The 14461-nt window shown below is 38.5% G+C and overlaps 1 protein-coding gene across 1 annotated transcript in view; it reads right to left on the bottom strand.

The window, feature by feature from the left end:
* The window catches only part of RSRC1 (arginine and serine rich coiled-coil 1), a 463476-nt gene that overhangs the window by 348810 nt on the left and 100205 nt on the right, over nucleotides 1–14461 (bottom strand). Inside the window, exon 4 of the mRNA XM_075547871.1 lies at nucleotides 760–933. Within this exon, the coding sequence (XP_075403986.1) occupies nucleotides 760–933 (174 nt within the window). The remainder of the gene's footprint in view (nucleotides 1–759; nucleotides 934–14461) is intronic.

Raw genomic sequence — 14461 nt, 5'->3', positions numbered from 1 at the left:
CATTGCAAATCTAAACAGCTCAATGAGAGAAACCACCTGGCTATTTGTTCCTATAAAGATCACACCCTTTGATTCCCTGTAAGGCATGTGTGTTCTCCCCATAGGGTCCCCAGACTCAGACTCAACAACACGCCATCATAAGCAGTCATAAAACATAAGGTTCTTTCTCTGGGTTCATCTTTGTCCTTTCCTCTAACAGCTTGACAATAAATTAACCAAACAACAATCTCACTGTCATTGAGTTGATACCAATTCTTAGCAATCCTCAATGCAGAGAAGGAAATCATCAGAAATCTTTAATCATTTAAATATTCTTCAGATTTTAAATTCAGGTTCATGCAAAACAAAACTGAATGTAGAACATTACTAAAGATTTATGTAAACTTTTCTTTCCTTATATATCAAGCTTTAATTCTGCTATTTATGTTGTTTCTGAAATAGGTTATATTGGTCTATAGCCATACTACCTTGCACATGCCTGATCTTGTCTAAAATATGTCATATTATAATAGAAAAGGAAATTTTTTGTGTGTGAAAAAGGAAATTATAATACAAATGGAATCAGCATAAATATCTGAGGTAGCTATTTTGCTGTTCTCCTTTCTTACTATATTCTCTCCTTATTTCCATCTTCTTTCACTCGTCCATCAATTTAGCTACACAGTTAGAAATAAGAAAAAATTCAGAGAATAAAATGGAGTTTTAATTATTGCTATGGAATCAAACAATCACCATTGCTTAAAATTGGCTTCAACTTACCCACGTTTGATGTCATGCAATTCCTTGTCCTTTCCCTTCTCCCTCTCCTTTTCTCTCTTCTCCTTGTCCCTGGCTTTACGGCGTTCTCTGTCCCGAGAGCGACTGCGGGTTCTTCTGTGACTAGACCTTTCACTGCTTCGACTATGGGAACGTGGGCGAGGCCTTGACCTGGACCTATCATAAGCAAATTTTATTAAATAAATCTAGTGTATATTGTACAAATTGCAATGAAAATATATTTTTTAAAAGTCTGACAGAAAAGGACTCCACAACTGTAGTCATAACAACCATGTGAAACAAGCATCTGAATGATTGCTTACATAAGCACTCCCAGTTAAAATTACTTCTGAGGGGGGAAAACACATAATGGCAATTTTTCAAGAAACTGAAGTTTGGTTAAAAAGATAGAATCTTAAAGATTCAAAATGAAGTCTGGATTACTTACATCTTCTCAGAAAAAAAACAAAATATATCTAATCTGACCCCCCAACGATAGAGTTTTGTCTAACCTTATAATCTGTGCCTCCACATCTAGTCAACCTTATATTCTGGTTGTTCCAACAAAACTATTCAGCCATTGTACTATAACCCAGGTAGTCTTTTGTGTAAAATGAATGATGGTACTAGGTGGTGCTCAATCTAGATGCCATGTGCTAAAATGCTGGTTTACAGTATTACAAACCCTACCAGATCCTATATACAACCATTTTAAAAATGTAGCTGTATGGAGCAACCCATTAACAGAAAGGACTACTGGGCCAGCCTTAATCTGAGCTAGGCTGACCGTCTCCCCAGAAGAATGTGCTATAGAGGATAACACTGAAAACACAGCCTAGGGAGAAGGGCCGGCTCACCCTACCTACATGGAAGCAACTAAGAGAGTGAGGGACTAGACCCCATTCTGGCACACCAAACCCCGAAGGTGACACCCCTTCTCAGAGCAGCTAAGGCACAGAGAGGATTGTAGTGTGGACAACAGCTCAAGATATGACCTCCTCTCATGAGAGCTTAACCATGCAGAGGACAACTTTGGGGTCTAACACTCCCCCTCACACTCCAGGGTTGGGATCTAAGACGGGAAGCTAACAGATCGGCAATAGAGCACAGTTGCAAAGCCCGAGGAATCCTGAAAGTAGACGTCAGCAGACTCAGAGGGGCAATGCCCAGACGCTTGTCAGATCACTGGGGAGATAGTCACAGAAGTCAATGGATAGACCCAGAACTATGTGTGGCTTTTCTTTGCTATTTTTAAATTTCTTTTTAGCTGGTTTTGTCTTTCTAGTTCTGCCTTTGTTGATTCTGTTATGCCTATCTATATAAGATAGACATGAGAAGCAAACCCAAGGGCAAAGCATGTGAAGAGGGGGGATTTGAGGGTGTAGGACGTGGGGAAAGGAAATGGTGAGCAAATACACGGATAAGGGAACAACTAGGGATTTAAAATGGAGAGGGGGGCAGAATTCCTGGAGGGGATGGATCAACAGTAATCTAGCCAAACAGACCTACAGAGAGGCAAATGAGGGGTGAGCGTGATAGTGGGGCAGGAAGAAGGTAAAAGGAAATAGAGAACTAGGAATCAAAATTAGAGAAGTACAAGCATATGCATGTATATATGTAAATAATTAATGTATAAAACTGGATTACTGACCTATGTACACATATTTATAAAGTAGTACATTGAGGTAGTGGATGGACTTTGGGCCTCTACTCAAGTTTTCCCTCAACACAAGAACACTTGGTTCTAACAATCTGGCAATATGCAATGCGTACCTTCCCAACACCATTGAAGACAAACTAGGTGCATAAGGAAATGTGGCGAAGAAAGCAGATAGTGCTCAGCTATTAAAAGGTACAGCATCTAGGGTCTTAAAAGCTTGAAAACCAACAAGCAGCCATCTAGGAGGAATCAATAAAGCCCACACAGAAGCACGCTAGCCTGCATGATAATGAAGTGTTTGGAACAGGCATCCAAAGTTCAAAAATAAACCACCTCGAAGAGGTAAAGCAGAGGGTTCAAGAAACAGACCCTGAACCCATCTGAGGATAATTGGACATTTCAACACAGAAGGGCCGCACAGAAGAGAATATACATCCAGGGGGTAGTGTAGCACCGGAAAAAAAACACTCACTTCTCTAAATCCTTAATCCTTCCTCCCCCCATTATTCTGATCTCAGTCCTACCTCACAAATCCAGCTAGTCTGGCGTGCCTACATTGATATAGACCAGAGCTTTCAATTTACGAAATTCAGGATAGACAAACCCCTCAGAAACTGTCATGGGAGTATGACTTCAGGAAAGTAGGGGAAGAGAAGGGTAGAGGGAACTGATAAGAAGGATGGTGAGATAAACCCCTTGAAGGGGATGAATGCCAGGATTGTAGGTGAAAGGACAGAAGGGGCATTTTAAGATATATATAAATAACAATACATAATAAATTAAGGGTTCATGAGGGTGGCAGGGCAGGGGAAGGTGAGAGAAAAAGAGGAATTGATATCAAGGAGCTCAAGAATAAAGATAATGCTTTGAAATTGTTGATGGCAATATGTGTACTTATCTGCTTAATATAATTGGTATATGGACTGTTACAAAATATGTAAGAGTCCCGAATAAAATGATTTATTAATAAGAATTTTTTTAAAAGAAGAAGCATCATCTGAAGGCCCTGGGCGTCATCACCCAGAGCAGGCAGACTTTGTAGAGGTTCCCCCATTTGAACAAAAGAAACAGTAACGATAAAGCACCCCATTTCATCAATTTCTCTCCTGAGTACAGATGTAGCGATGCTCGTACATGACTGCTAGCTATCCACAAAATAAACCTACCAATATACACTTGTGTATAAGCCAAGTTTTTCAGCACAAAAAATGTGCTGAAAAACTGGGGTTCGACTTATACACGGGTCAGTGGTGCCCCAGTGAGGTGTAACATCTCGTTGCCACCCCCTTTCCCCCGCGCCCAAGTAACGGGAGGAGCGCGCGTTACTTCGCAGGGGATTGCCATTTCTCCACTGTTCATTCAAAGCCCCGCTGACACTGCAGGGCTTTGAATGCTTGTTTACTCACATCTAACCAATCAGAGCCGTCCTATGACGTGAATCTTTGAATAAGCCTTTTAAAGACCGTGTGAGAAGGATCTGGCATGAATGGATGTTATCTGGTCAAGTCCAACTAACAAAAGGAGGAAATTTTATGAAGCCTGACATAGAGTTAATAACAAAGTGGGTTCGAGATGCATGGGAAGACATTCCAGAAGACATGGTGCGACGTGCCTTCCAGAAATGTAGTATTAGTCATGCTATGGATGGCAGTGAAGACTGCACTTTGTATGAAAATGACAGCAGTGATGGTGATGGCGGCAATCTCAGTGAGGACAGCATCTATGATGACCTCACACCAGCTGATGCTCTGCACTGGGATACGGATGATGATGAGGAATCCAGTTTTGAAGGATTTTAACTCTTTACATTTTAGCTTGGTTGCTGATTGAGCTCAGGGAATGGTACTCTTAAGGTATCATTGTTGATACCTTATTGTTTTTCTCGAACCTATTTTCCACTTACTGTGCTGGCTTACTAATGTTAAATGACTTGTCCTTTTATTTATGTTTTTTATTTAAAATAAATATTTAAATACATTACCCCACTGATGTCTTAATTTTTAGTAATTTTATTTTCATTTGTTTTGATTATTGAAACTCACCAATAGCTTCTGCATTTTCCACCCTAAGCTTATACTCGAGTCAACCAGTTTTTCTGGTTTCCCAGGTAATAATTAGGTACCTCAGCTTCTACTCGGGTTGGCTTATATATGCTTTCTGGCCTACAAGAAGAGAACACTGACCCAAGGAAACCACAACAGGGGTGGCATCCTGGACAAGAGTCAGGATGTGGACCAGATCATTCTTTGCATAAACTCTACACACATCTCTGGACGCGCCTGAAATCAGCCAGCTAGAGATAAAAGAATTCTGATGAAATTCCAACTGCTACTATGGAGAGAGAATTTTTGCAATCCCTGATGGCTCCGAGGGCAAACATGGGAGAAGGGAAGGAGGAGCCAACAAACTCAAGGACAAGGGAACAACAGCAGACCTAAAATCAATAGTGAGGGCATAGTGTGATCAAGTGCAAAGTCGCCCAGAGGAATTACTGAAAGCCAAATGAAAGTTGAACTGACAGTGGGAGAGGGAGGAAAGTAAAAGGAAATAGAGGTTAGAAACTTGGAGGCAAAAGACATTTACAGAGATATAAATATAGGCAGGCACCTATGTCAATCTATTAATATATCATGATAGGGATACAGGTCGATGTGCATATATTGAAATGTTAAGTATTAAGGTAGCAGACATTTGGTCTCAACTCAAGTACTCCCTCAATGCAAGAACACTTTGTTCTAATAACCTGGCATTCTGTGATGCTCACCTGCTCTACAAGATCACTGAAGAAAAAATGGGAGCATAAGCATATGTGGTGAAGAAAGCTGATGATGCCCAGTCATTAGAAGATATAGCATCTGGGGTCCTAAAGGCTTGAAGTTAAACAAGCGGCCATCTAGCAGGGAAACAACAAAGCCCAAATAGAAGAAGCACATCAGCCTGTATGATTACAAGTTGTCAATGGGACCAGGTATCAGGCATTATAAGACCCAAATCAAATAATTATTTCTATGTGAACGAGGGGGATTGGGAGTTGAGACCCAAAGCCCATATATAGACAACTGAACATGCCCTCACAGTAGGGCACAAGAAAGGAACGAGTCAGCCAGGGTGCAGCATAGCACCAATGAAACATGCTATATTCCTCTAGTTCTTTATCGCTTCTTCCCTACCCTCCCACCCCACCACTGTCATGACCCCAGTTCTACCTTACACACCCAGCTAGATGAGAGCAGGTACACCGGTACAGAGATCTCTCAACACAGGGAATCCAGAATAAACCCCTCAGAAAAAAGTAATCAGATTAGTGATACCATGAGGGTAAGGAGAGGAGTAGGGAAAAAGGGGGATCCAATAGCAATGATTGATGTATAACATCCCCCCCGAAAGGGGGGTTGGCAAACAGAAATGTGAGAGATTGGAGACAGCAAATGGTGTTAAGGTATGAAAATAATAATAAATTCTAAATTATTAAGGGTTTATAAGCATGGGAGGGTGGGAGAGGGAGGAAGAAAAAAGAGCTACTACCAAGGGCTCAAATAGAAAGAAAATGTTTTGAAACTGATGATGGCAACATATGTACAAATGTGCTTGATAAAATTGATGTATGGATTGGTATAAGAGCTGTATAAGCCCCCAATGAAATGATTTATAAAAAGAATAAAATAAATAAAGTTAATTTCCCGCTAACAGAAAAAAGAAATCAACACTCTTCAGAGTATCCACAACATAATGTTCACCATGCCCAGGATAAAACTCATAATTACTAGATATGCAAAGAAACAGAGAGAATGTGATCCATTCTCCAGACAAAAGGGTCAATTGTGGCCAAAACTGAGATGAACCAGATATTGAAATTAGCAGAAGATTGCAAGAGTGTAATTATACTGTGTTTAAAATGAATATAGAGATAAGAAATCGTAGCAGAAAAATAAAAAATAGAATTTAGATCAAAATACAATTTCTGAAATTTAAAGTTTCCTGAATGAGCTTAACAGCAGGATCAGAGAGAACAAGAAAGATCATGTAAGGGCTCCACTATTAGGAATCCTAGTGGCAGAGTGGGCTAAGCAGTGGGCTGCTACCAGAAGGTAGACAGTTCAAAAACACTAGCCACTTGCATGAGCAAGATGAGCCTTACCAATCCAGCAAAGAGTTATAGTCACAGAAACCCCGAGGGGAAGCTCCACTCAGTCCTGTAGGGTCTCCATGAGTCAGAACTGACTCGGAGACAGTAAGTAGTCTTTGGAGTATAACAGGTGCATTAAATCACAGGATGAAAGAAGACAGAAAAACTTTTGTTATTAAATTGTGGCTAAAATGTCCCAAACTTAGCAAAAGATGGATTTATAAATTCTAGAAGTCTCATGAACCTAAGTAAGAAAACCATGAGGAAAATCATGTAGGAAACCACAGTCAAACTAAAGAAAACTAAAATTCTAGACATTAAAATATATGACATACTTGGGTTTCTTATTAAAAACATCAGGTATGAAAAACAAAACAAAGATGCTTGGGAACTAGAGGGTAGATATATGTGAATGGGGAAGGAGTAACTCAGAAGAGGAAGGGTGCAACGGTTGCATAACTTTAATAACACAATCAATGCCCCCAACTGTGAATAGAAAAATTGTTGAACTGGGTATGTCCACTGTTTATATGTTCAATAACATTAAAATATTTAAATAAAAAGATAGGATAAAATTCTTGATATGATATATGGGAGAGAAAAAACACTCAATTCAAACTTTGATACCTAACAAATCCCTTAAAAATGTTAAAGAAGGATATTTCCGAGGTAAAGAAAAAAAATTTAAACTCATAACAACATTATCAGAAATACTAAAGAAGGTTCTCCAGGCTGAAGAGGAATGATAACAAGTAGGAATTTGAATATTTGTAAAGGAATGAAAACCCCTGGAAATGCTAAGTATATGAGTAAATAAGCAAGTTTTCTTTTAATTTATTTAAAATGCAAGTAAAAATTACAATATGCTATTTTAGAGTTTATAGACTACAGGTGTGATCCACAGAACTTTGACGTAACGGTGCATGGTAAATGAACCTGTATAGTTGTATAGCTTCTACATTTTACATGAGGAAACAGCAGTTTCTAAGTATAACGAAATGTTGATGGTGCATTTTATAATCATTACAGCAAGCACTTTACCAAAAACAAAAAAGAAGAAATGTGACATACACATTAATTAAAAGAAAATATTAATTATTCCAAAAATACTGACAAGAAACAAAAAAGACTGGACACAGTTAAAATAATAAAAACGGTAGATTGAAATACAATATGTCAAAACTACATTAAACATTCATGCCTTAATGTTTTAATTTAAAAGCAGAGCTTATCCATATAATTTAAAGAGCAAATTAATGACAGAAACTGTATATTGTCTCAATGAGATATACTTAAACTACACAGACACAGATAGGTTGCAGGTAAATGGTTATAAATAAGTACATCTTTCAACAGTGAACACAATTGAAAAAACAGACCTTAGATACAAAGACTATCACCAAAACAAAAATGGATACTTCATGACTATAAAAAGGTCAATTCACAGGAAAAATCACAGAATGTTTCTCTGACACCAGAATTAATTTAGAATTCAATAACAGTAAGACATCTAGAAAAACTCCAAATATATGGAAATTAAATAATAAGCTTCTAAATAATTTACAGATCAAATAAGGTATCACAAGGGAATTATAAAATGTTTCAAAATGAATAGTAATGAAAATGTACCATATGAGGACTTCTGGGGCACAACTAAGCAGTCTGTGAAAGAGAAATGTATCTTTATATGCTTATAGCAAAAAAGAAGAAAAATCTAAAAGCAATGACCAAGAATAAATCTTTTAAAGCTAGAAAATCAGCAAGGAGGCAGAAGAAAGTATTAAAGAAAAATGCCAAAGGCAAAAAAAAAACAAACAGACAGTAATAGAGATAAATTAGCCCAGTTAAAATTTGGGTTTTGGAGAATAGCAACAAAATCAATAACCCCTAACAAGACTAAGGAAACCAAAAAAGAAGGAGCAAAAACACAAATTACCTAAGAGTGAACACTGAATAACTGAATAGCTGCTGCTGGGCACCGTCAGGTCAGTTCTGACCCATAGCAGCCTCCTCTGTGGCACACAGAACAGACCAAACTGCCAGTCCTGTGCCACCTTCACAACTGCTCCTATGCTTGAGCCAACTGAGCAGCCCCTGTGTCCATGAAACTTTTGAGGGCCTTCCTCTTTTTCACGGACCCTCGAACTTTACCAAGCATGATGGCCTTCTCCAGGGACTGGTTTCCCTTGGGAATATGCCCAAAGTATGTGAGGCAAAGTCTTTGCCATCCTTTCCGCTAAGGGGCACTCTGGCCTTACTTCTTCCAAGACAGATGTTTGTGCTTTTGGCAGTCCATGGTACTTTCAATACTCTTCTCCAGCACCACAATCCAAATGATTGAGAGGGTGCATGAGCTAGTTTTAAATAATTAGGATATCTGTCCCTTTTCCATCCCTTCCTGTTTGATCAGTGACTTAAAAGCATTATTATGAAACAATGTCAAGTGTGATTTGCCTGTATTTACTATATTATTACTAGAGATGTCAACAATGGGTTTTTTTTTTACTGTCCTGAGTTACAAAGCTATATTTCCATCATTTTCTCTACAGTAAGTCTCTGTTACAATCCTGTCTCTTAATTTTGGCATATAACTATTTTCCTACATAAAAACAAACTTGATTCAATACAATATACTGCCCATTTCTGATTAAATCCTCTATTGTGTTTTAATATACAGAAGTTTCAACAAGCTGTTCATAATATCTTATAATAATCAGAATTTCAAGTTTTCTAGCTAAAATAAATTAATAATAACAAAAATAGACTGGGGCACTTTCTGTTAACCTCAGTCACTAAATAGAAGGTAGACAGGTAGGTAGTGAAACAAACAGTGATACCTTATGTTCATATACATTCAAAGAATTATTATCTTAATTGGTTCAGTATTTTTTAGGTCCAACATAACAATCAGTTTTCACTTAATTAGTAAAAATGTAGAGTATCTAAAGACCAAAACTTTCAAATGCACTGCCATCAAATCGATGCCAGCTCACAGCATACACAGGACATGGTAGAACTGCCCCTGTGGCCTTCTGAGACTGTGACTCTTTACAGAAGTACGGTAATAAGCCTCATCTTTCTCCCACAGAGCAGCTGGTTCTCTCAAATTGCTGACCACGCAGTTAGCAGCCCAACTCGCAATTCACTATGCCACCAAGCCTCCTTCCCCCAGAGATAATTGAAAAGAAAGGCCTGGAAGTCAGCTTTGGAGAGCTCAGTCTTTAAAACCCTATGGAGCAATCCCCATGAGCCAGAACAGACGGTAGTTAGGATTAAAATGATGACCATTGAGACACTAAGAGAAAACACTCCAGTGCTTATATTACATGATATTTTAAAACTTACTTTTTAAAAATTTGACATCAAAGGCTTCTTAAGTTACAGATTTCTTTTTATTGTTCCCTCAATTCACTGAACCACGCCAGCAGTGTGTGGTCCCCGTGAGTCAGAACAGACTTGATGGCCACTAACACCAATAACAGTGCCTTTGTAGAGGTAAGGTCAAGGATAACAATAATAATAAAATGTAATCTTACAATCTGTATCATCTCCTCAAATACCCTTGGCAATCAAGAACATGATCTCCAATACAAAACAGACAAACAAACAAAAAAACCTCACTGCTATCAAGTCAATACTGACTCATAGCTACTCTATTGGACAGGGTATAACTGCCCTTGTGGGTTTCTGAGATGCATAACTTTTACAGGAATAGAAAGCCTGGCTTTCTTCCACAGAGCCGCTGGTCGTTTCGAACTGCTGACCTCGCAGATCACGGTCCAACTCGTAACCACAACACCTGGGTTCTTCATATGTTCGCCAGTGTTTTTTTTAATAATATGAAGACTGGATAGTTCATCACGCAACCCCTTTGAAAATAAAAGGGGACACTTTGGAGAATGGCGTAGTGGTTATACCTTGGGATGGAATCCGCATGGTCAACAGTTGGAAACCACTAGCAGGTCTAAGGGAGAAAGACTAGACCTTCTACTCCCATAAACCGAGTTTATAGAAACCCACAGGGGAGTCGCTATGAGTCAGCACTGACTTGATGGCAGTGAGTTTGGGTTTTTGTTGTTGGTGTTTTGATTTGTTTGGGTTTTGGAGAGTTGGGAGGGGCACTATAACACTAAGACAATAGACCTACATTGGTACTGTCCCAGAGAACTCAGCAAGTCTCCTTGCTCTGCCATACAACATCACAGTGACCCTGTTGTGGATGTTAGGTACCATCAAGTCAGTTCTAATTCCCAGTGAAAGGAACACTGGCTGCCCCCCCAGCACTCTCACAATTGTTTCTACATTGGAGCCATTGTTGCAGCCACTGTGTCAATCAATCTCGTTGAGGGCACGCTTCATGGTTGCCGCCCCTCTGCATTTACCAAGAATGAAGTCCTTTTCCAGAAACTAGGCTCTCTTCACATGCTCAAGGTAGCAAACCCTGAGGCCTCAATTAGCATTATTGATGCCATCTTTCAATTACAACCGCACTCTCCATACTCCCTCTTCCCCGTCTCTAACTCCTTTCAACTTACTCTATGGATCTGATTCATTAAGCCAACGATTATCTCCTGCCCAATCTCAAAGTTGTTCTTAACACAAAAGGCTCCATTGTAGAAAACACAAATGCCTGCCATTTTTGAAAAGTAACTGGCTCATTATTCACCCCATATTCCTTATAAGTAATCTATGCTCTTTTGGAAAACTATAAATGCTGCTGGTGTGGCTCAGTGAATTGAGGGGGAAAAAAAATTTGTAACCCAATGGTCATTTTAATCCTAACTATAGATGTCTTAGAGCCTTCCCTGGTAGTATAATGGGTTATGTGTTGGGCTGTTAAGCACAAGGCCAGCAATTTTAAACCACCAGCCACTTCATGGGAGAAAGACGTGGCTTTCTACTCTCAGAAACCCACAGGGGAAGTTCTAACTTATCCTTTAGGGTTGCTATGGGTCAGAATGGATTCAATGCAGGGATTTGAATGAATAGACATCTTCATCTTGTTTATGGACTGCCAATGTCAAAAACTGCCTCTGAAGGAAATGCATTAAAAAAACATAAGATGATCCAAAAGAAGGTGCATAATAGCATCACTGAAGCCTATCAAAAAGAAACAAAAATTCAAGCAAAGATATAAGGAAAACTTAAACTACTGACTTGTTAGTGATAAAATCACTATCTGTCATTTTGAGTAAAACTCACATCTTGGACAGACAACTGAGCCAAATTACTTTATTAAGTAACTTTATTTACAATTTTGAGGATATTTAACTTTATGTACAATTTTGAAAGATCCTTATCAAGATGTAATTAACAGATCAAAGTAAAGAGGCTTGCTCCCCTGATTGGACAGATGTGGAAGAAAACTATTTAAATTGAAGATGTCATTTGTTTCTCATTCCTTCAATAAATACCTTTCTGATAAATCATGCTATAAGGCTTGAGAGTACCAAAGCCAATATGGAGATATATTATAAGCAAAGAAACACACACCATATAGGCAATAAATGGAGTGCAAGATGTCCTATTATACCAGATAAATGCTTTCAATATCTACGGAATAGGAAAAATCACCATAATGCCACTATATAAAATAAATTACTGCCCTCACAAAACAATTTTTCAACTTTCTTAATTGGGTAATAAGTTCCAAACACATGTAATCAAAACAAATACTATAATATTTTCTTTCATAAAATATATAATACGGTAACATATCTCACAAGTACAGTACTACAAAGACTACACTTACTATGATATTCAAGAAAAATAATAATTGAATAAAATAACTACACAGTGAATAAATGTGAATTCCAAGTCATGATGATATTTTGAACATGGGCATCTAACTGTATCCACAAGCATAATCCAACTAAAATCACTACAAGAACTTTTTAAAAAATTGCCTCTTCTGTGGGAGGAAAAAGATGCATCTTGAAATGAAAAGTGTTCCCTGCCTGCTCGCTGGTGAAGAAACACCAAGAAAAAGGATTTGAAATTCAGGGATCTACCAAAAATAAGATGATATCAAAGGATCTAAAAGCACACTAAGCTGTCCTCTTAAAATCCCTAATTTTAAAAGTAAGTTCACCTAAATATATTAGCAAAACCAGTTGCCACTGGGTAAACAGATATGGACAAACAAGAAAACATAAATGACTGCTGTCTGATTTAGGAAATAAATAGAAAAGGGGGGAAATCACCTCATTAATAAATACTAAATTACAAGATGCTCAAAGAAAAAGGTCTGATCATGTAAGAATCCTGTTGTTGTTGTCAGCTGCTATCGTGTCCGTTCCAACTGCCAGCAACCTTATTTACAACAAACTCGTTATCATTGTTGTCTTTAGGTGTCCAAGAGTCCACTTTGACACATGGCAACCCTGTGCACAACAGAAGGAAATCATGCCTGGTCCTGTGCCATCCTCACAATTGTTCATTTGGCTGAGCCCATCATTGAAGCCACTGTCTCAATCCTTCTTGCTGAGGGTCTACCTCATTTTTGCTGCCTACTTTGCCAAGCATGAAGTCCTTTTCCAGGAAGCGGTCTCTCTTGATAATGTGTCTCAAGTTTGTGAGACAAAGAATCCCAATCTTCTATTAAAGAACACTGTCAGTCTTCACTACATTTGAGACAGAATTGCTTATTCTTCAGGATGACTATGGCACTGTCAATATTCTTCACCCAACAGCATAATTCAAAGACAACTCTTCATCCATGGCCTTCTTCATTCAATATGTAGCTTTCACCAGCACATGAGCTGATAGAAAATAGCATAGCTTGAGTCAGATGCATTTTGGTCCTCAAAGTGACACATCTTCGCTCTAGAGTCCGCTAGAGAGTGCTTGCAAACACCTGTCCGATGTGTCTGCCTGCCTCACCACTGCGCTCACAGCACTGACTGTAGATTCCAGTCAGTGACGACTTCCATTTTTTCTCTAGTGGTCATGATGTTTATTGATCCAGTTGTGAAAATTCTGGTTTTCTTTACAGTGATTTCCAATCCACACACTGAAGGTTATAGTCCTTGATCTTCATCAGCAAATGCTTCCAGTCCTCCTCACTTTCTGCAAATACGGTTGTGTCGTCGGCGTATCATAGGTTGTTAATGAGCCGTCCTCCAATCCTAATGCTATGTGCTTCTTTATATAGTGCAGATTGCTCACCATACAGACTAAGTATACTGAAAGGATACAACCATGAGGCATACATTTTCTGATTTTAGACCACGCATTTTCTTCTACTGTTCAAATAATGGCCTCTTGGTCTGTACACAAATTCTGCATGAGCATAATAAGTGTTCTGGAATTCTAGTTTATTATGATCTACAAAGTAAAATGTCTTTGCATAGCCAACAAAACACAATTAACTATCTTTGTGGTATCCTCTATTTTCAGTCAGGATACACCTGATTATCAGTTATGATATCCCTCATGACACATCCTCTTCTAATTCCAGCTTCCATTTCTGAGCTCTGGGTCAACGTACTGCTGCAACTGTACAATTTTACTTGCATGTGGTATTAATGATACTGTTCAATAATACCCACGGTCACATTTATTTGGATTGGCTATAAATATGAATCTCTTCTACCTGGTTAGGCAAGTAGTTATCTTGTAATTCTTGGAATAGACCAGTGAGTACTTCCAGTACTCCATCCGCTTCCTGAAACATTCATGTTGTATTCCATAAGTTCCTGGATCCTTGTTTTTGGCTTTTGCTTTCAGTGCAACTTGACTTCCTCAGAACCAAAGTTCTTGATTATATGCTATCTTTTGAAATGGTTGAATGTGGACCAATACATATTGTAGTGTAATGACCCTGTGTAGTCTTTCTATCGTCTATTGATGCTTCTTGCATTTTCGATCTTTCACACATAAATCAAAACTATGTTCACTGCCATGACGTGCATTTCAAC

Source organism: Tenrec ecaudatus, chromosome 4 (assembly GCF_050624435.1).
Source record: "Tenrec ecaudatus isolate mTenEca1 chromosome 4, mTenEca1.hap1, whole genome shotgun sequence".
NCBI classification, from domain to species: domain Eukaryota; kingdom Metazoa; phylum Chordata; class Mammalia; order Afrosoricida; family Tenrecidae; genus Tenrec; species Tenrec ecaudatus.
The sequence above is the reverse complement of the archived record's forward strand: the minus strand, read 5'-3'. Positions and strand labels throughout refer to the sequence as shown.